This window comes from Mixophyes fleayi, chromosome 10 (genome assembly GCF_038048845.1).
Source record: "Mixophyes fleayi isolate aMixFle1 chromosome 10, aMixFle1.hap1, whole genome shotgun sequence".
NCBI classification, from domain to species: domain Eukaryota; kingdom Metazoa; phylum Chordata; class Amphibia; order Anura; family Limnodynastidae; genus Mixophyes; species Mixophyes fleayi.
This window is the reverse complement of record NC_134411.1, coordinates 69,995,819-70,019,009: the sequence shown is the minus strand read 5'-3', so window position 1 is coordinate 70,019,009 and position 23,191 is coordinate 69,995,819. Positions and strand designations below refer to the sequence as shown.

Genomic DNA, 23,191 nt, shown 5'->3' with positions numbered 1-23,191 from the left:
TTCCAATACTTGTAACACAGGCATACAGTTTAGTCCAAACCATTCTCACCGAGGCAGCTTTCTCAGTATGTTTTAATAAATTGGTAAAGACAATAAGCACTTATGAATTGAATGGAGGTACAAGCTTAGTCTGTGAATACTGCAATAAGTTTCATGTACAAAGCAAATGCAATTTCGATTTATACACGTACTTTACTCTTCTTAGGTTACATTGCCTGGACACATGGGATATGGAGAGTAGCACTCAACATGGAAAGTACATTCTTTCATATTGTGTCCTTCCTTACTGAAGTTCATCTTCAAAGCACCTGAATGTCCTGCTGTTAAATTCTCCTGAAGCTTGTCCCATCAGAATTGTAGGGGATCATTAATATACTCAGACAGGTCCTTGTTCACACTCTCGGTTCGCTATGTTGCAAAAGCTTTGCCATTCAGTGGAAGACTCAATACTTCATTTTTTTAAGAAGCTTATTTAAATTTTCAACTCAATGCAAAAAAACAACAACAAAACACAGTTACCAAAGACCAGAATAGTAGACTGTTAGGAGACCAAGCATATGGCCGCATTGAGGATTTGAACAAAGAGTTTGCATGAGTATTTATCCAGCCCCTGGAGTGGAGAGCCATGGAAAAAGTCCAAGGACACTTAGAGATCAGTGAGTAAATGTATCATAGTGCGGGTTGTACAAGTCGCCGGAAATCGGCGAGATGAGAGCTTAAATTTAAAGCGGCACTGCCTTCTAAAGGGAAACTTCCCTTTACAAGGCAGCGCCGCTTTAAATTTAAGCTGTCATCTCGCCGATTTCCGGCGAATTTGTACAACCCACACTATGATACATTTACCCACAGGAGTTGGGAGTTTGGCAATGTCCCTAATGCCTAGAACTGAGCAAGTTTTGGACAGCAACAGATATGGAGAAAAGACCCCCATCCCGCCACAACCTCACCAGCATTACTCAGAGGTTGCACCTTAGATCTGTTTCAACAGTGTTGGAACCACATACCACCTAAAATATACTTTAAAGCCTCAATTTCTTCCATTGTAAAGGAGAATGCCTATACAGACTTTTTCCCTCACTGTGTTCCCCTCTGATGGCCTACCCAAATTTATTACCCAGTTAAGTTCATGTTTGGGGGTGGCAGCGTGTTTGATGTTAACAAGTAAATTATAAACAATGTACATTATGCCTTTTACGAAGAGGGTTATGAACACAGAGATTTGAGTGAAGTCAGAGACCTAGTAATATCAGGCTTGGGAATGGATGCAACAAAATGCTTCACCTGAAGGAATGTAAATGCACTGCTAGTTAGAAAATCGAACTTTCGCTGTAAGATAGCCAGTAGAATGCACTGGCCAGAATCTATGACATCACCAACCACCCTAATACCTCTCTCATGCCAAGATAGGATGCAGGAGAGACACTGCCCTCGAGAGAAGTCAGAGAAATTTCAGACAGGAGTGATGGGGAGAGGGAACTGAAGTGGTCTCAAAATGAAACTTACAATGATCCCAGATCTGACAAGTAAAAGTGGTGACTGGATGCGACCTCACCAGGGAGGGCCCTACAACCAACTGGGGTATCCAATGCTGATGTCAAAGGCGGCAATTTACAGAAAGAGGATTCCAGGTCTACCCACCACAGGCTATGTGTGCCTGCAAACCAAGCCACGGCCTGGATCAGGCAAGATAGTAAAGACAAATATCTCCCACCATTAGAGGTGGTCCTACGCAAGGTAGAAAAACAGGTATTTGGGGGTTTATTTTTCCACACAAACTGGGAGAAACAGCGGTAGTTGTGTCAAAATAGATCTAGGTACTTTAACTGTGAGGGTCTAGAAGAGGTAGGGCAGATGAGGCAGGACATTCATCTTGAGTGTAACAATCCTACCCAACCAGGAAAGAATAAATTTTTTGAGAGGATATCGTCCGCAAATAAACTCAACTTATATTCTGCAATCACAACTAAAACACCTTTGATGTCTGAGGAAAGGTGAATTCTCACTGCCAAGGCCCAATAAATAGAGCAAATATTAGGGGTGACAAGGAGCACCCCTGCCTAGTGCCATTAGTAATTGGGAGAGTATTTCATAGTGTGCCATTTATAGAGACCTAGGCCGATGGACATGAGAACAAGGTATAAAAACCCTGAAGAAGGTTTCCACCAAAGCAAAATTTCTTGAGGGTTTCTAGCATGAACGGCCAGCTAATCTGATCAAATGCTTTCTCCTTCTCCAGAGAAAGGTCCTGGGCCGGGGTCTTGCTAGAGTTAATACAATGAATGAGCCCAATAACTTTTCTGGTGTTAGCACGGGTTTGCCTACCAGGTATAAAGCATACTTGATCGTCATGGATCAATTGGGGCACTACAGCATTGAGACACTCCGCAAGACCTTTGCATAAATCTTAAAGTCCATGTCCAAAAGTGAGATAGGTTTACAATGGGCACAGTTGGAGGGGTCCTTGTCCACTTTCAGGATAACAACAATTCTAGTTTTGAGGCCTCTTTCAAAAAGGATCCACCTTTCAGCACACTGCTGAACATTTCAGCAAGAGCAACAAGTTAAATATTTTATAGTAAGTGGCCTTGAAAACATTTTATATTACGTGGCCATGAAGCCATCAGGACCTGATGCTATATTATCTTGTAATTTTATAATAACATCTAAGATTTCTTGGGTGGTGAAGCCCACACCCAACACCTCGAGTGCATCGGGAGAGAGCCTGGGTAGATTACACTGGGACAGAGAGTCTTGAGTTGAGTCTACAGGAGGTGGGGGGGGGGGGTATCACACATTTTGTGAGATATTATAGAGTCTACTGTCACACTGTTTAATATAAATAGGAATTGCCCTGCAAAATTCTATAAAATCTGGAAACTCTGTGTTGAGTCCTGTGAAAAATGTATTGATGACAAGTTATAAACAAAATGGTGATTTGTGTGCGGTGTCAATTTGAATGGTTTATATACTAAATATTCCTGTTATCTTTAGTTTATTTGTTTAAGAGGAAATATGTTTATATGTTGTTTTGCTTGTAGCTTAACATTTTATATTTGCAGAAATAAAACCGCATAAAAACAAAAATACAACAAAACATTAATAATTAAAAACAACAGGTTGCAAAGCTAAGAAAAAAAGACATAATTTAGGTCCATGCACAAAAAGTTTAAGAAACCATGCTCAAGAAATGGGAAATGTAGTTCAGCAACAAGTGTGGAGAGCTAAAAGTTGTCCAGAATTTTCCCTTTCAAAGGTCATTTCAATAACCGTTCTAATGGTTACAGATTATTACATTTTCAACGTGCTGACTCTGCTTCATCAACTCTTTTCCAAAAGACATATAAATCACTTCAAAGCAAGCGCTATAAAACTCTGCACTTAATTACTAAAATACTGGGAGCCTGAAATTCATTTCATTCACGCTACATTCCACACGTGAGAAGTGCAAAGCTGGCAAAATAATAACATAAAGGGAGACAATATAGTAAGCAAATAAAGCATACTGGTGTTGTTTGGGTGTTGCTAATAGTTTATCCCATATTCAGTAAAGCAAACACCATCTTTAGCCAATCCAGTCACTGTCTGAAATAGTTAGCTGTAACCAGTAAGAATAGCATAAAATACCTACTTGTGAATGATTTAGAAAACAACTAAAAAACAGTATTGATGCTATATGTGCAAAAATGATTTATCTAGTGACCGTTTTATACTGTGTACATGCAGCATTGCTCTTGCATGTGTGATATGGTAACGCTCAGCCACATTCAGCCTCTTTCTGATACATCATATGAAGTAGGGTTATTTGACTTCTATGGGGAATGACACACAAAAATGGACTCTCAAGGAAATACTCCTCATATTCTATAAGAGTCATTTTTGAACGAGCAAAATCGTTGTCCAAAAATGCATAAGTCATTTTGTAACATTGAGGGACTGAATCATCTTGGAACGCAATGTGAACGCAACTTGCGTTTAAAACAAAAATCGGACGTAACTTGTAGGCACCTGTATTCAAGTACAAGTGGATCACAAGAAACGTTTCCATTTTAATACGGGTATAAGCACATTCTGGCTATACGCTACTTGCCGTATCCAGATAGATAGAACAGACTGCAAGATACGTCCGCACACATTAAAAAAATAATAATAATAATGAATTAACAACTGTTAATTGTCACGAGACGCGGCGGTACTCACAGCCGCCGCGGCTCGCTTCTCATGCGCCCCAGCGTCCCGGCCGTCACCTTGACGACCGGGACGTCATTTCCTCTTCCTGTCCGGCCGTTACCAGGGCAACGGCCAGACGCTAGTACACTAGCGCTGCGTCCCGGCGGTGCTGGTAGCCGGGCGCATGCGCATAGCAGGCAGCCTGTGGGCTGATTAGGCTTATTAACAGGCATTAGCCTGCAACTGTGTAGGTCAGGGGCAAGCCCTGATTGGCCCTGCTGGATACTAGTAAATTAGCCTGCAGGAGTGTGTTCAACTGCTGATTGGTCTGTGTCTGTACTTAAGGCAATGAGGTCTGCTGCCTCATTGCCGGTTATAGCTTCTGTGCTCCAGTCTGCTGACCTGCTTGTTCCAGTTCCTGTATCCTGTTATCTACGTTTTGACTACCCGTGTTTGACCCTTGGCTTGTATTGGACTTCGCTTGTGTTTCCTGTGACCCTGATCCTTGGCTCGTTTACCCGTTCCGCTTCTCTGCCTGTGACCTCTGACCTCAGCTTGTTCATCGATACTGATACCTGCTGCCGGCCTTTTGACCTCTGCGTGGACCTGACTCTTCTTGCCTGGGTTCTCCCCAGCCGGTACACACTTCACGACCCTCTGTCAGTCTGCAGCCCAGTCTGTCCCCACCATCAGGGGCTCCAGTGAACACCTGACTGACAGAGTAGACTCCGGGTTGTGTTGTGCCGGCTGGAAGAGTTCCTAACATTATAACCGGCCCACTCACGGAGACAAGATTAGGATGGATGCAAGTGGATCCACACCGTCTCCGGCACAAACCATAGCAGGCCATGTTGAGTCTTTGTATCAGATGATGCAGGGATTGGCTGAGCGTATGTCTGTTCAAGAAGAAGCCACAAAAGCTTCACAACCTCCTCCAGGTCCCATCTGTGAGCCCAAAATGAATTTACCAGATCGGTTCTCCGGAGATAGAACCTTGTTTCGGAACTTCAGGAAGAGCTGCAAGCTCTATTTTCGGATGAGACCCCGCTCCTCCGGTTCAGAGCAGCAACGAGTTGGGATTATTATTTCCCTTCTACAGGGTGACCCCCAGTCCTGGGCGTTTTCTTTGCCACAGACCAGTCCGGCCATGCAGTCCGTAGACTCCTTCTTTGAGGCATTGGGTTTACTGTATGATGATCCGGATCGAGTGGCCTCCGCAGAAGCTCATCTACGGTCCTTGAAACAAGGCCGACGGTCAGCAGAAGAATACTGCGCGGAATTCCGTAGATGGTCACCTGACAGTGGATGGAACGACCCTGCCTTACGTAGTCAGTTCCGTGTCGGCCTATCTGAACAGATTAAAGATTCGCTGGTGCAATACCCGTCTCCTAGCTCTCTGGAGGATCTGATGCACCTCTCCATTAAAATTGACAGGAGATATAAAGAGCGGAAAACTGAAAAGGAAACGTCATCACCTCCATCCGCCTTCGTTCCTATCTCCCAGGATGGTGAGGAACCAATGCAATTGGGAGCATACCGTCTTTCCTCTGAGGAAAGAGACAGGAGACGGTCACAAGGCTTATGTTTATATTGTGGCGCAAGAGGCCACTTCTCCCGTTCTTGCCCAAACAAGTCGGGAAACGAGCATGCCTAGGGAACGAGGGGAGAGTTCACTTAGGTCTACAAATTGTCTCCCAAAAAAATGCGGTATTGGTTCCTGCACAGCTCACGTTCAGTGCTTGTTCTGTGGGTCTGGCGGCCTTCATTGATAGTGGAGCTGCAGGTAACTTCCTGGACTTTGAGTTTGCCCGCTCTGCTGGAATTCCGCGGGTTAAACTCAAATCCGCCATCACGGTATGTGGCTTAGATGGTGCTCCATTGCCAGGCGGTAAGGTTACCTGGGAGACCCCGCTACTACAATTGAGGATTGGGGCTCTCCACTCCGAATCTATAGTCTTTCGTCTCATTGAATGCCCGTCAGTGCCTTTGATTCTAGGTCATCCTTGGCTATCCTGTCATAACCCTGTCATAGATTGGGCAAAAGGAGAGATTGTCCAGTGGAGCTCTCATTGTTCACGGTCCTGTTTGACAGTACCTCTACGTGTGGTTCGGTCCATTCCGGAGCAGCTTCCCTCCCAGTATCATGACTTCTGGGATGTCTTCTCTAAAAAGGCTGCTGATATTCTACCACCGCACCGGGAGTTCGACTGTGCCATCGAGTTAATTCCAGGTACTAAACTACCCAAGGGACGTTTGTATTCTCTCTCCGGTCCAGAGACCAAATCCATGCAGGAGTACATTGATGAAAATCTGGAGAAAGGCTTCATCAGGCCATCTAAGTCTCCAGTAGGGGCTGGGTGCTTCTTTGTGTCCAAGAAGGACGGTGGACTCAGACCATGTATCGATTATCGGGGACTGAATATGATTACGGTTAAAAACACCTATCCGCTTCCTCTCATCTCTGTACTCTTTGATCAATTAAGAGGAGCAACGGTCTTCACAAAAATCGACCTTCGTGGTGCTTATAACCTCATACGCATTAGAGCAGGTGATGAGTGGAAGACGGCGTTCAACACGCTCTCGGACCACTACGAATACTTGGTCATGCCGTTTGGCCTTAGTAACGCTCCTGCTGTGTTCCAGGATTTGATTAATGAGGTGTTACGTGAGTTCCTGGGACACTTTGTTGTTGTCTACTTAGATGACATTCTCATATATTCCAATTCATTGCCGGCACATCGGAGTCATGTCAGACAAGTCCTACAGAAACTACGGGAACATCATCTCTACGCGAAACTCGAAAAATGTGAGTTTGAGGTTAAGAAGGTATCCTTTCTTGGCTATATAATCTCTTCAGAGGGTTTCTCCATGGACCCCACCAAGGTCCAGGCAATCCTGGATTGGGTACAACCCAATAACCTCAAGGCGGTCCAGAGATTCCTAGGATTCGCCAATTATTACAGGAGATTTATTGGCGGTTTTGCTGACATCGTGGCTCCTATCGTTTCCTTGACTCGCAAAGGGGGTGATCCGGCTGTTTGGTCACGGCAAGCAATAAATGCATTTAAAACCTTAAAGGAAGCTTTTGTGTCCGCTCAGGTCCTTAGACACCCGGACCCAAAGGTACCATTTATTCTCGAGGTAGATGCTTCTGACGTCGGTGCTGGAGCTATCTTGTCACAAAAGGATCCTCAGACTCACCGCTTGCATCCATGTGCCTTTTTTTCCCGCCAATTCTCCTCAGCAGAGACCAATTATGACGTGGGAAATCGAGAATTACTAGCAATTAAATGGGCCTTTGAGGAATGGCGACACTGGTTGGAAGGCGCTGCACACCAGATCTCCGTTATAACGGATCATAAGAATCTGCAGTATATTCAGTCAGCTAAACGCCTAAACCCCCGTCAGGCTCGGTGGTCACTGTTCTTCACCCGATTTAACTTTATTATCACTTATCGTCCTGGTTCTAAAAATATTCAAGCAGACGCTCTGTCTAGAAGTTTTCTGGCACATCATGCCCCAGTCACTAACCCAGAGCCTATTGTTCCTGTATCCATGGTCCATGCCGGATTAACTCAAGATCTGAGCTGTACCTTACAAAGGTTTCAGAAGTTGGCTCCTGACAACACTCCGGTAGGACGGTTGTTTGTCCCAGTTCATTTAAGGAAGACAGTTCTTGCTGAAGCACACAACAGTCGGACTGCTGGACATCCTGGCATCTACAAAACACTAGAGATACTTTCCCGTACCGTATGGTGGCCGTCTCTGTCTGCCGACGTCAAAAGTCATGTCCTGTCCTGTGAAGTTTGTGCCAGGAACAAGGTTCCCAGGACTCGCCCGGTAGGGCAGTTAGTTTCGTTAGCCGCTCCTGCTAAACCTTGGACACATCTATCCATGGACTTTATAGTTGATCTACCACCCTCTGCAGGACACAATACCATTTGGGTTGTGGTAGACCGGTTTAGCAAGATGGCGCATTTCATTCCACTAGCCAGGCTTCCTTCTGCTCGAGATTTGGCCGTCCTGTTCATTCAACACATTTTTCGCCTGCATGGACTCCCTACAGACATCGTCTCCGATCGGGGTTCTCAGTTCATTGCGCAGTTCTGGAGATCATTCTGTACCCTCCTGGGAATCAAGATTAGTTTGTCATCAGCGTACCACCCTCAGTCAAATGGGCAGACGGAGAGGGTTAACCAGTCTTTGGAGAAGTTCTTGCGATGCTACACGTCGGAGTTTCATGACAACTGGTCCTCCTTGTTGCCCTGGGCGGAATTTGCCTGTAACAACTCCTGTCACTCCTCCACCAAAACCTCTCCGTTTTTTTGCAATTATGGTTTTCACCCCAGATCGAACTCTTTGTATTCTCTCCAGTCCGTTGGTATCCAGGAGATCCGTTCCACTGCCAGGGATCTCAGAGTTATCTGGAAGAAAGTGCACTCATCTTTAAGACAAGCCGCAATTGTTGCAAAAAAAAATTCGGACCGACACCGTACCATCTGCTCTCTTAAGGTTGGCCAGAAAGTCTGGCTGTCTACAAAAAATATCAGGCTGAAGCAACCTTGCAAGAAGTTGGGCCCTAAATTCATCGGGCCGTTTCCCATCATCAAGCAGGTGAACTCTGTTGCATTTAGGTTAAAAATTCCAGGCTCGTTAAGAATTCCAAACACATTTCATTGTTCTCTGTTAAAACCAGTTCTTTATCCAGCTCAAGCCCAGTCTTCAGGCAAGCCACAGAGGTACAGTGTTCAGAAAATCTTGGATTCCAAAAAAGTGCAAGGACAGGTGCACTTTTTGGTACAGTGGAGGAACCGCGGGTTAGAAGAACGCTCTTGGGTTCCGCGGAGACAACTCCATGCTCCCAAACAATTGAAGGAATTCTTCAGGAAATTTCCAAGAAAACCTGGGTGTCGGGGTCCCTTGACCCCTCCTCAAGGGGGGGGGTACTGTCACGAGCCGCGGCGGTACTCACAGCCGCCGCGGCTCGCTTCTCATGCGCCCCAGCATCCCGGCCGTCACCTTGACGACCGGGACGTCATTTCCTCTTCCTGTCCGGCCGTTACCAGGGCAACGGCCAGACGCTAGTACACTAGCGCTGCGTCCCGGCGGTGCTGGTAGCCGGGCGCATGCGCATAGCAGGCAGCCTGTGGGCTGATTAGGCTTATTAACAGGCATTAGCCTGCAACTGTGTAGGTCAAGGGCAAGCCCTGATTGGCCCTGCTGGATACTAGTAAATTAGCCTGCAGGAGTGTGTTCAACTGCTGATTGGTCTGTGTCTGTACTTAAGGCAATGAGGTCTGCTGCCTCATTGCCGTTTATAGCTTCTGTGCTCCAGTCTGCTGACCTGCTTGTTCCAGTTCCTGTATCCTGTTATCTACGTTTTGACTACCCGTGTTTGACCCTTGGCTTGTATTGGACTTCGCTTGTGTTTCCTGTGACCCTGATCCTTGGCTCGTTTACCCGTTCCGCTTCTCTGCCTGTGACCTCTGACCTCAGCTTGTTCATCGATACTGATACCTGCTACCGGCCTTTTGACCTCTGCGTGGACCTGACTCTTCTTGCCTGGGTTCTCCCCAGCCGGTACACACTTCACGACCCTCTGTCAGTCTGCAGCCCAGTCTGTCCCCACCATCAGGGGCTCCAGTGAACACCTGACTGACAGAGTAGACTCCGGGTTGTGTTGTGCCGGCTGGAAGAGTTCCTAACATTAATACTATCATAATTAAAAAAAATTTTTTTTTACCTGAAATACTTAAGTAAAATGCTCTTAATGCGTGCTGTATATAAAATGCATTTTTATAGTTTCTCTTATCTGCAAACACATGTTCTGGCACACATACATGTCAGTCATCACTATCAGTTGGCACTTACACCTGCCCTGTAGCTGGTGCAAGTGATATGTCTAAAAAAACATGTAGAGATGCTCAGAGCTGGAATGTGCGTGCCCTCGACCTCTGAACGCCCTTACTAAACATTGCCTATGTGCATCCGTCCCCTCCCTTCCCCGTTCTGCTCTTCAAGTCATAGGCAGTCGGAAGTATCATCTGCGTTCGGACATGAATTGAATGCAATTGAGTTCACTATCATTAAGGCCGTTTCCAAGCATGCACAGAGAAATTTCACACAAGAAACGGCACACAACGGTACTTACGTCCAAAGATCAATCAGGCCCTGTGTGCCTATTTTTGCGCAAAATGTCCTTCAATGCAGTATCAGTAGGGGGGTGCAAAACTATGACTCTTCTATTGGGAGGAACTGGGTGCTTCGCATTATTCCAAACTAAATGCTGTATGGGTACACTCATACCTTACATTGTGCCGACAATGTAAAAATAAGATTGTGCTTTGAGGGAAATGATATGTGAAACAGATATATTAGGTTGACAGGGTGCATTTACTGGCTAGCGGGTGGCCACGGAGCCTCCGTCACCCCACAGATGGACATGTAATAAAAATATTCAAACACACAAATGTGACACATTTAATAATGACAATGATGGACATGTAATAAAAATATTCAAACACACAAATGTGACACATTTAATAATGACAATCCTAATTCCCCCTTGATTTCAGGATTAAAATAATTTTCAATCAAGTAGTATTTTAGAAAAAAAGGAGGGGGGGAACTAAAATTAAGCTTTACTCTGAAGTGACTTTTACGCACTTTCCCGCATCTGCACAAAATTAAACACGTTTTGCATCAATATATATATTTGCTAGTAAATTTGTAAATCAGTAAAATAAAATATATATTTGTTAGCGCTTTATTTTTCCACAAGGTCCCGTAGGAATCTCACGCGATGTGTCTCTGTGGGATGTTTCTGGTGATAATCATCCTTCATTTTAGCTTGCACCTGGCTTTGTGCGCAGAAACACATTGCATGAGGTTCCTACAGGACCTTGTGGGTAATTGAATCAGCCTCTAAGGGTGCACTGCCACTATCCCAGAGAGATCAAACTCTATTTCACACACAACATTTAAGATGAACATAGTTCAACCTTACTGTACAAGTGAATCTGAAGTCTTACCTCAGGAATCATTAGATTTAGATGCTATATGCAAACCAGCTCTCGATACAAGAACATTGCAGGTTTGGAAAAGTGGAGATGTTGCCTATAGCAACCAATTAGATTCTAGCTTTCATTTATTTAGTGCAGTCTACAAACTGATAGCTAGAATTTGATTGGTTGCTATAGGCAACATCTCCAGTTTTTCAAACCCGCAGTTTATTAAATATACCCCTTAATCTGATTATTCATTATATTAATCACATCAATCTTCTACAGTTTAATTATACTGTATATATACACACAAACCATCCCTATTTCACTGTATTCTGTTAGTCACCCACATATTATATACAAGGTAGTTCTAACAATACAATAGGTGTAGCTGTACAGCGTTTACGACACTGACATCACTGCCCCACCAGAAGTTTGTCTGCAGAGGATATGAGATCATGGAGCAATGCCTTCTAGACATACTTACCTACTTTCTTCAGCTCTCTTCCGGGAGCCAGCCAGTGGAGGGGGGCGTGAGGGGGCGGGGCGGCCAAAATCGCGTCATTTCGGGCCCGCCCCCTGTGACGTCATGACGCAAATTGCGTCATTTGACAGCGGGGGGCGGGGCTAAACGCCGCGATTCATCGGGAATCGCGGCGTTTGGGATCTAATTCTGCCCACTTCACTAGGAAGTGGGCACTTCCTAGTGAAGTGGGCAGAATTCGGGAGATTGCCACACTCGCCCGGGAGTCCGGGAGACTCTCGCAAAATGCGGGAGTCTCCCGGACATTCCGGGAGAGTTGGCAAGTATGCTTCTAGACACATTTAGTGACCTGACTCACAGCTCTAGCTGATCATTTTAACACCTTAACTGCCAGACTGCTATGTAAACTACGATAAAACAATGCAGCTAAGTATGGCAGCCAGTGAGCTTAACAAAAAGGAATTCTGTGGTCTTCTCTGTAGTATAGTTAGCCAATTTTAACTACGATTACATTGCTATGCCTGTGCACCAGAGGCCCAGACCTCTCAAAATCTGTGCCACAGGTCATTTAAAATTTTTTATCTTTTTTTTTATTTTTTAATTCCCTACACTTAACCCACAGATTTTTCAGCTTCTGATATCTGAGACCCAAGCACTCCTTTTGTAGTGGACCTATTTGTACTTTGACCGTACATAAGAAAAGACGTGTTTAAAAAAAAAAAGTATCTTTATGTGCATATGTTCAGTCAAACACATCTGAAGATACGTGCTGCTCTAATACATTAGCATCTGCGCCTGATGTGTACTTACACATAAGGATAGCGTAGAGGTGTGGCTTGACAGTGTTAGTAGTAAATGCTACATTTGGACTACCCCCAATATATACAACAGAGTATGAAATTGAGAATCTTCTTTCCTGCAGTAGACCACATTGAAAAATCAATTAAGTCATGTGAATAAACAGGCACACCTTTATATAAAACAGCTGTCACAGTAATGCATTAGGTACTATAAGCTAGAGAGGTCACTACGCAATCAGCCAATTAGAAGTGATATTTATAGTGCTGATGAAAATAGTCATCATCATTGTGTATCATTGCACCTCCAGCTTCCGCAAGGGATAGTACTCCTAAGAGGCGTAGTTGTGAATGCATCACGTCTGTCGCAGTCACAAGAACATGCACTCATTGTACTCTTTCTAGGCTTGAACGCTCAGCCCTAGCCCATTCCACCTCTTCAGACTTAAGGAGACACAAGTCAATTACACACTAAAAACTACATATGGATGAATGCATAAGTATTACTGGTGCGCATGTGCAGAATGGGAATGCTTGTGCAGCACACAAAAACTGATGTACAATAAGCTCTAAATGAGCCAATAAATATATAAAATCTATAATGAAACTGAATAAATATACGAGACAGCTACATTGTGTCATTTAACATTTACTGCCGAAAGTAACGTGGCCCGCGCACTATTACCATTACTATGATAATAGTAACACTTTCCAACGCTAAGCAGCCCTCTGGGGGTCTGGCCACGTTCCCTGTCCCACTGCCTGGGACCATAATAATACAATAATACAAAGCACTATTATTCCAGGATGTTATAATAGTATATTTACAAAGTAGTGGTCTCATATTTTCTCTCGTTTTCTCAGCTCCACACAATAGGGCATACAATTCAGAAAGATGTCAGTGACAGCTGTCCAAGTCAATCATCCTATTGTTTCCTTGCTTTAGACAGACACTCTAATTCTTCAACACAAGCTAATTCACATAAATAAATATCAACCTCCTCACTAACACAACCTCACTGGATAGCCTGACAGACAGGAACCCCATGTAAGCCTTTCTTTAAAAACATTAAGAAAGTTACTTTTGTTACTCTTTAGTTATCAATTCAAACATAATTGGTAATTCCCTCTGGATTCAAGCTCCCCAATTCTAGTAATTGTCATCTGCACATGTCATGTTCTAAGGATATTCTTCTCAGTTATACGTAAAATACAACATTCAGTATTCTGCATGTAATTTACAGTATGTTATTTGTACAACTTTTGTTCAGCTCCCTGGGTCTACTTTGTATGTAAAATTGTCACAGTATGTGGGCCCTGTTCTTGATGTCTACACTGGGCTCCACCTAGACTAAAACTATCCCTGTCTGAGTGATCCCACTGCTGAAGTCTGCAGGGAGGGCTGAGGGGGATTTTGCCAACTTTAACTTTGTCTTGGGTGCCAAAACAGCCCGTCTTGCCAAGGTGTGTGCTTTCAATATGCCTGTGAAATAAATGGGCACTTTACGCAGCAGAGAATAGCCACACTGACTCCTATACATTAGTGTGTTTTAGACATCTCAGAACGGTTGCACTGTGTGATACAATATATGTAATCAAGAGAGAACTACAAAACAGAAGTGAATAGTAATAATCAATGCAAATCTCAGCGCAAAAGAAAAACAGCTTAGTTACAGTACCTAGAGATGGCAGACAATAATTAATATAAATAAAAACAGGTTACACAATTGTAAATGCCATGTTACAACGATTGCTCAGGTTTCCTATAATGATTAATGTTGCACACTTATTTCAGAACAAGAGAAGCTTATTTACATGAGTCAGCAATTTCAAACACACGATTACTATTGGCAGATGCCTATTAGATTTTAACAGCATAGTACAATGACCGGGTGACTCACAAATTTTTGGGAGCTCTTCCAGACTCCTCGGAGAGCAGGGCAACCTCCCGAATCATGCTTTGTTGGTGAAGTGGGTGGGGGTGGGGCTAATCATGTCATCCTGACCCAGTTCTCTGCTACAATAGGCCAAAATTGAAATTGTATAGCAGGGTGCGGGGCCTAATTATGCGATTAGCGTGGTCACGCTCCCAATACACAGCCAACCTTGGAAATCTCCCAGAGGGTTGATCTCCAAAGTTGGCAAGTAAGTGTACAAGGTGTCAGCAGATGTGAGTACGGAGGTTAATCTACACATTATCCCTTAACCAGAATGTTGATTTATTGAATACAGGATACAGGTTTGAATATACAGTAAACAAGCTTGTGGAATCAGGATTAGACAAGAAGTTAAGTACTGCACGTCCATGCGTAGTAAAGAATCTGCATTTCGCTTATGTGCTATAGACATATTGGTAGAATGCATTGCGCATGTGCAGTAGCCATCTTGGCAGAACGCATTGCGCATGTGCAGTAGACATATTAACAGAACGCATTGCGCATGTGCAGTAGCCATATTGGCAGAACGCATTGCGCATGTGCAGTAGACATATTGGCAGAACGCGTTGCGCATGTGCAGTAGACATATTGACAGAACGCATTGCGCATGTGCAGTAGACATATTGACAGAACACATTGCACATGTGCAGAGCACATATTGGCTGCCCGCATTGCACATGTGCAGTAGACATATTGGCAGAACGCATTGCACATGGGCAGTAGACATATTGGCAGAACACATTGCACGTGTGCAGTAGACATATTGGCAGAACACATTGCGCATGTGCAGTAGACATATTAACAGAACGCATTGCGCATGTGCAGTAGCCATATTGGCAGAACGCATTGCGCATGTGCAGTAGACATATTGGCAGAACACGTTGCGCATGTGCAGTAGACATATTGACAGAATGCATTGCGCATGTGCAGTAGACATATTGACAGAACGCACTGCACATGTGCAGAGCACATATTGGCTGACCGCATTGCACATGTGCAGTAGACATATTGGCAGAACGCATTGCGCATGTACAGTAGACATATTGGCAGAACGCATTGCTCATGTGCAGTAGACACTCTAGACAGCACCGCTGATCCTGTACTTGACCACTGAAGACAGCTTGCAGCGTCCATCTATATTAACAACTACATTATCAGCAAAGAAAACGTCCATGGACAAAGTTTTCTTTACTATGTCTCAGCTCTCAGCCAAGACTACTTCACTTTACAACCCAGACATTTATAGGACATAAAGAAACAACAATGTGTAATGCAACAATAAAGAATACAAGTGATCTGCTGACTGAACACCTAGTGATATATTTTAGACTGAAATTCATAAGAAGTAACCACATACAGCCCTATTCAGTTACCCCCTTTACTATGTAAACAGATTTAAAGGGGGCTCACTTTTGAAAATAATTGAATGTCCTCTTAATTCTTCTATTACTTCTCCCAGGGGGAGGGGACCCGGTTACACCAACTATCAAACCAATAAAATGTGGCAGCTGCCATCCCTTCTGTTGAAAGTAACATGACCCCAGATCATAATTTATTATGTAAACAAAACATCACCATTACAGTCCATCAACCCTCAATAGATAGTTGAAAAACCTTGTATTAGTTTAGCTTTACAGTCCTTAAATCACAGATATTTGAAATTTGTCACCTCTGTATTAATGGCCACATTCAGCGAGATTACTTACCTCGAAAGCGATAGTGTCAGGAGTGTCTGAGGTCAGCAAGACGGTGATAGTAATGACAACAATGTGGGACATTCCGGAGATTATGCTGATAATCAGACAGGCTCGCATCCCAAGAGGCAGCATGGTGTACACAGAGAAGGTTATAAACAGGAAAAATGGCACCTATAAAAAGCAGAAACGCATATTATGATATACACATAGAAACAAAACAAAAAACAGATGAATCTCATTCAGCAGCCACAGAGGCATTACAAATAATTAAAAAAGAGTTTTGTCATAATTGAAGATCTTGGCTAGAGACAAAACAAAACTCATCATTTCAATTCCAATGTTTTCTCAAAATACCCATCACGGTCAATTTCTCTGTCTGATAATACCAAAAGTGACATAAAAGTGATACATTAAATTACTAAACTTAAAAAAATGAAACAAAAATACATCACAAGAGTTTAGCAAATTAGCTGTTGCGATTTTATCACAGACATTTGTAAAAACACATGACGAAGATGTCCAACCATGGATATTTGCCTCTTTAGCCTGACCTTCTAAGTAGCAGTAATATGGGAATCACACCTCTGTAATCCCACATTCAGGACACTGCTGCAGTAACAACTTCTGAATCTTTCTACGCTCCACCAATCATCATCATCATCATTATCATTTATTTATATAGCGCCAACATATTCCGTAGCGCTTTACAATTGGGAACGATCCTAGTTTTCTGCAATATTAAGCTGCAAAAAAATATTGAAGTAACAGTTGTGGCTCCAAAGGATGAATCCCACCTTTAATATTACAATTTATTTATACAGCGCCACTAATTCCGCAGCGCTATACATAGAAGTTACTCACATCAGTCCCTGCCCCATTGATGCTTACAGTCTAGGGTCAATTTGTTAGCAACCAATTAACCTACAAGTATGTTTTTGGAGTGTGGGAGGAAACCGGAGCACCCGGAGGAAATCCACGGAAACATACAAACTCCTCACAGATAAGGCCATGGTCAGGAATTGAACTCATGACCCCAGTGCTGTAAGGCAGAAGTGCTAACCACTTAGCCACCGTGCTGCCCTATTACGGGAGGTGGTGAGCCATTTATAAAAGGGAGAAATCAAGGGTGTCTAGAGATTTAATGAGAGCAATCAGTCTGAAAAACAGGAGATGAAATTCATGATTCTAACTAGCTTAACTTCAATCTATATTATCAAGCCCAACTACGGGACTCCAAACATCATCTTAAAGTCACAATCAACAAGTTTATGCTTATATATCCAACATTGCAAATCATAATTACATCAGTAGCAGTCTGTATATATATATATATATATATATATATATATATATATATATATATATATATTTATGTATATATATATGTATATATATATATATATATATATATATATATATATATATGTATATATATATCATATAATAGTCAGCTGCCAAATACACTTTTAAACCCACATATTATATAATGATCATTTGCCAAATACAATTTTAAAGCCTAAACAAATCAATGTCCAGCTACACTGAAGGGTCTTTAAAAGTTCATATTTTCCTCAATATCCAGGACATGCATTCCTGATACTTTGTTTAAAACAAACTGTAAAGTTTAATGGAGTGTCTTCTCTCTTCTATAACAAACACCAAATGACAAATGCCACAGCTTCCCGCCATCATAAAACTGTAGCCCGCAGTGCACATGTCTGTTTGTGATGTCATGCACCTGATTTTGCAGGAGTGCACCTATTTACAAAGGGAAGTGCATGGACTTGTGGAACAATGTTATATGTTGGAGTTTGCAAAATTGTGCATCTCTGATAGAAGAAGCTGGGAGGACCAAATTACTCCTTGCCGAATGCAGGTTAGTTGCATGAATAAGCACCCATATGCAAAGTAAGATTTAATTTGGTGGATTTAAATGACATTCAAGAACTGGTGAAGGTACAAGGAGGGTGGGGGACTTCCTTGTTACTTGTTCTTTACATGTTCTCAAAAATGTTGGAAGGCAGACTGTCAGCATATGCTTTCAATATGATGTCTATAACACTTTCCATGCTTTATACATGAAAAAATTTAAAGCACATTTCTACCAATGTAATAAAAACCTTCAAACAAAAGTGACATATGTATTATAGACAGCACCAATGTGCCGTCATTCTGATAAGTAATTTAAGATATAGATGCAGATAAACTGAGTAGTATTTTAGGAGAAAGGCTGAGCTCCTTCTTATTCTGAAGGGGGATAATTAATTTGCAAAAAAAAAAAAATTAAAACAGCTGCGTTCCTGCACATTTTGTGATTTTTAAATGACCTTTAATGAATAAAAATATGCCAATATCTATAGATAAAAAATGTAAAAAACAGCAACAATTTCTTGCCTTTAAACTTGTGCTTGATTCCAACAGACTGCAAGAAAATCATTCAGACATACAAAGCTTTCAGCTTCTGTCCACTAACACTCTTCTAAGTCCCCCCCCCTCCCCTCCTGATTTATTCCAAACAGAAATTCTCTTTCCTTTTGTGTCTCCCACCCCAATCTATCATTAAACACATCAACTTTCAAAGGCTGGGTAACACATCAGACATATTATTTAAGGTATAATTATTGAACTCAGTAGCACAGGCTTTGGGATACTTTCCAGTAATGGAGTTACTTTCTTTTTGAACTAATCGTTTGTATTTAATACCCCAGACTTACATTGCACAGACTTTGGAATAAACTGGACAGATTCCAAACAAATGACACTGTAGAGGTGCAAAAATACCTATTCATTCTCGGATAATTACCCAGCGTTCCATGGGGACAGGGAGTGATGCCAACTGCTTGTTATTCTGATATCTACTAAATATTTTATTGAGCCTGTGGGGAGCAAAAACATTTTGGCAAGTGATACAGCCCAGCGTGGAGTCTGTCTGAAACTAAACAATGGTCTGGGCTGGCCAGCCAACAATCCATGTATAAAGAACCAAGCTGTACAATTGGTCCAAAATGCACCCAATGTCTTTTCATAGGAAGACAAAACTAACTTTGTATGTGAATCATTTTCAGCTGTATTCTACCGAATGCAAGACCCGTCTACTGTGTCTATCGTTACATACTCCACCAATAAGCCATGCCACATCACTTTTCAAAATGATCTATAGTGGAATGCAAAATAGTTAAGGCAAAACACATATAGCTAAAAAAAATATAACACCCCTGATAATATCCTGAATTATCAATGGTTTTTTTTCCTGTGATTCTGATGGTATACTACAATTTTTCATTTGTGGGAGAGAAGTCTGACCACATTTCCTGAGATATTTTTGCTTGTGTTTTTACTAACTTTTTCTGCAACTGCAATAATCTAAAACTGTAATAACAATATTTTTATCAATAATCAGCCACAGTTTTTAGATTAGACAATAACTGGAAAACAGACCATGATATGATTAATAAACTGAAAATATACAATGAAAGTGAGTGTGTGAGAGAATGCGGGTCTTCTGTGTCTCTGTGATTTCATTCTCAGCAAGGTCCAGTACACACCGGTGTTGTTGCAAAGCATGTAATATGCGTTGTCAAAACCTATTAAACAAACTTTGATGCTGATAATCCAAAATAATCGAAGTGAATGGGCTTGTATAAACACACAGGTGCCAACAAGCGTTCAAACGCACTAAAGCTCTTTGAAGATACTTCTATGGGAACGCTATGCTGCAGGGAAGCTTTTTAATGTGTTGATTAATACGTTTCAAATGCTCATTTAAAAGTGAGGACAGAGAAAAAGGTTTAGGCCATGCTTTAACTAGTGTTCTTTTTCAACACCTGTGAGTTGTAAAAGTTATTCGCAAACTAGTAAAAAATGCAGACGTACAGCAAGCAGTGAGTGTGCGAATATATCTATTTGCCCATGATGTGCACACAATACTATTATTTTTATTTATTTATTTATTTATATATTTATTTATTTATAAGGCACCACAGATTCTGTAGTGCCTGATATAGAAGCAAGTAACAATTGGATGAATACACATAAACAGCACAGATGAGTGTGAGTAATGCTATGGGAGTCACACAGAGTGCAGCAAAAGACATAACAGGATGTACAAGGGAGTCAGACAGTAGACAAACGTAGGACAATAGGTAGATAAGACTCGGCCCGCGAGAGCTTACATTCTAAAGGGATGGGTGGTGAGAGACAGTGGGGACAACTGGGTGATAATGGAGATGGCAGGAAAGAAATAGGAGATGATGGATAAGATGGTCAGGAGGTGGTAGCAATGGCGAGCTTGCAAAGGTGAGGTTTCAGAGAGAACATTTGAAGGACTTAAGTGTGTGGGAGAGTCGAGTAAGACGAGTTAGGGAGTTCCAAAGAATGGGGGCAGCACAGCAGAAGTCTTGGAGGTGAGCATGGGAGAAGGTAAAGAGAAATGAATTGAGGCAGAGGTTAGAAGCAGAGCGGAGTGGCCGGGTAGGTATGCACCTCAAGACAAGGTCAGAAATGCTTAGGGAAGACGTGTTGGTAAGGGCTTAGTAAGTGAGGGTAAAGAGCTGGAACTGAATTCTGAAACGGACAGGGAGTCAATGAAGGGATTTACACAGAGGAGTAGCGGAGGAGGAATGACAGAAGAGGAAGATGAGCCTAGCCGCCGAGACGAGAAGTGATGACTGAATGGACCAAGATTGTGGTTGATTCCTGAGAGAGGAACGGATGGATTTTCACGATATTACAGAGGAGGAAGTAGCAGGATTTGGTGAGGGACTGGATATGAGGGGTAAAGCTGAGCAGAGCGTCAAGGTTGACTCCAAGGCAGTGGACTTTGGTAACAGGAGAGAGAGTTAAGTTGTCAGCCAAGAGTGAGATATTGGGAGGGATAGCAACATTAGCGGGAGGAAAGATTATGAGCTCGGATTTGAAGATGTTGAATTTAAGGAAGCGCTGTGACATCCAGGTAGTTACATGCATTTCCCAATTCTGATTTGTGTAACCATTTGTGGTTGTTTATATGACTGCAGACGCTGGCACTACAAGGTCATAACTACTATCACTTTTAGACTATACCCTGAATATATCACAATTTTCTCTTTTTTCTTCTTCTAAAAAACTAGTCATTGGAGCCTTATTTACATTAAATAAGTCACAAGACATTAATATTTGCTTGCATATAGACCTGCTTCCACTATAAAGATGGCCTGGATGATGTCAATTTTATCCCATTAAAATAATGGGGGAACCTTATTTCTGGCACTTCTAGAGATGTGTTAAAATCAAGTAAATTTGCAGGAGTAAAAATGCCCTGTGGCCTCCAGCTAAACTGGGAATGGCATAATGCACAATCTTTATCTCTTGTAGGACATTCAACAAGGACCACCTAAACCCTCCCACAAGATAAAGCAAAAAATCTCACTCCCAGGGTCACTAATATTCGGATTCGCTAATCTATTGCATTACCCCTACAAACTGGTGCAATAGCACAAAAAGGAGGTTATTAGTAGATGTGACATTTGTGCTGAATGTCCGCATTTTCTCCCGTTTATAAGATTACTCTTCCTCTACAGTATGAAATGGTTTTGTTACATCAGTGGGTTCACAACCATTTTTGGTCAGAGGGCCACTTTGGGAGATAATAGATAATACTCATTTGAAGGGACCACAATAAAACTTAACTTGCTTAAACATTTAAAATATGTAGACTATACTCAAGGAAAAGGGGATCCCTTTACAGATATAAAGTCCCCACTCCCCCATGTAGCAAATACATTCTCCCCTCCTGTAGCATTGTCTCTGCTCTTTTTCCCCTTCTACATAGAGTCATTTTTTGCCATTCAGTGAAAATCTTATTTTGGCACTCAAGGTCTCCTTCTCTGTGATATGTGGCATAAGGCAGTGGTCACCCTCAAAGAATTAACATGCATGCGCATCTAGGTGTTTGGTGATTCTCGAGAAGTAAAGTTATTTTGGAGATTTCTGATGACATATTGGAAGTTTTCAATTGTGACCTAGACTTGAGGATTGAGAATTACTCGGTTTAGATTGAATGGCATTATTTTCTTTGGTCATTGGTCTATTACAATGTACTGAGATTTTCTATATTTTACCTGTAACCAATTTTGAGCAGGATCCATAGATCTAGTAATTTTGTCATGAGCCTCTGGATAAGGTGAATGCTGTGGCACAGTGTTATTTGCTTCTGTTGGTTTGTTTATGCTGTAATTACTTCTTTTTTTTTGCATATGATCTATTTTACAAGAGCTCAGTCTTATAATTAGCAATAATTTAGCAAGATAAAAATTGAATTCCTTGACCTTATATTAGAAAGACCTACTGGACAGTCATAGCTTTTTACTTTCCAAAGTGGCCATCTTCCCAAGTGGAATAATATACTATACTCACAATCTGTTACATTAAGACATAATTGCAGTACAAGGTAGCTAAGATTTGAATACAGAGATTCACTGACATGGGGTATTCTAATTATTTAGCCCACTAAGCTTAGTTGGGTGCCTTAAATCTGCTTTAATATAAAACGACTGTCAATATCCTAGTGTACCAACCAATAAAGCTTATCCTTTTATTAAAAGATATAATTGCCCCAAGAAAAAGACTGAATCTGTAATTCAACAACACTGGCAGATCGCATATTATTGTCAGGTTCTATGTACCGCTTTAGAAGAAACCTGCTACAATTTATAAGCAGACAGCGAACCTAAAAGTGGTTCTGGCCCCCAGCCTTGTTAATATTTTATCACTGAATAATACTACTAATAACTTGCTCTAATGTATTACAGAGAAGGGTTGCTAACCATGTTATCATTTTAATGTTTATACATACATGGACAAGCAATCAATCAATGACCTTTGATGTTTCTGCAAAATAAACTTACACAATCAGTCATATAAATTGTACCACCATTTATGTAATGTACATGATTCAATGTAGACGAGGGTTAATGTAGGAAAAAACTAAGAAGCAACTGAAAATCAGAATACAACATATTCAGATATAAAATGGGGTATTTTTACTCATAGGGCCTGAGTCATTAAGGCAAGCAAAGGAGTAAATGTTCCCTGGGACAAACCATGTTACAATGTAAGGGGTGCAAAT

General features: G+C 41.9%; 1 protein-coding gene across 4 annotated transcripts in view; it reads right to left on the bottom strand.

The window, feature by feature from the left end:
• ADCY7 (adenylate cyclase 7) overlaps positions 1-23,191 on the bottom strand; it is a 161,941-nt gene that overhangs the window by 49,810 nt on the left and 88,940 nt on the right. For all 4 annotated transcript variants that reach the window (XM_075188855.1, XM_075188852.1, XM_075188853.1 and 1 more), the window contains exon 4: positions 16,096-16,257. In XM_075188855.1, coding sequence (XP_075044956.1) covers positions 16,096-16,257 — 162 coding nt within the window. The remainder of the gene's footprint in view (positions 1-16,095; positions 16,258-23,191) is intronic.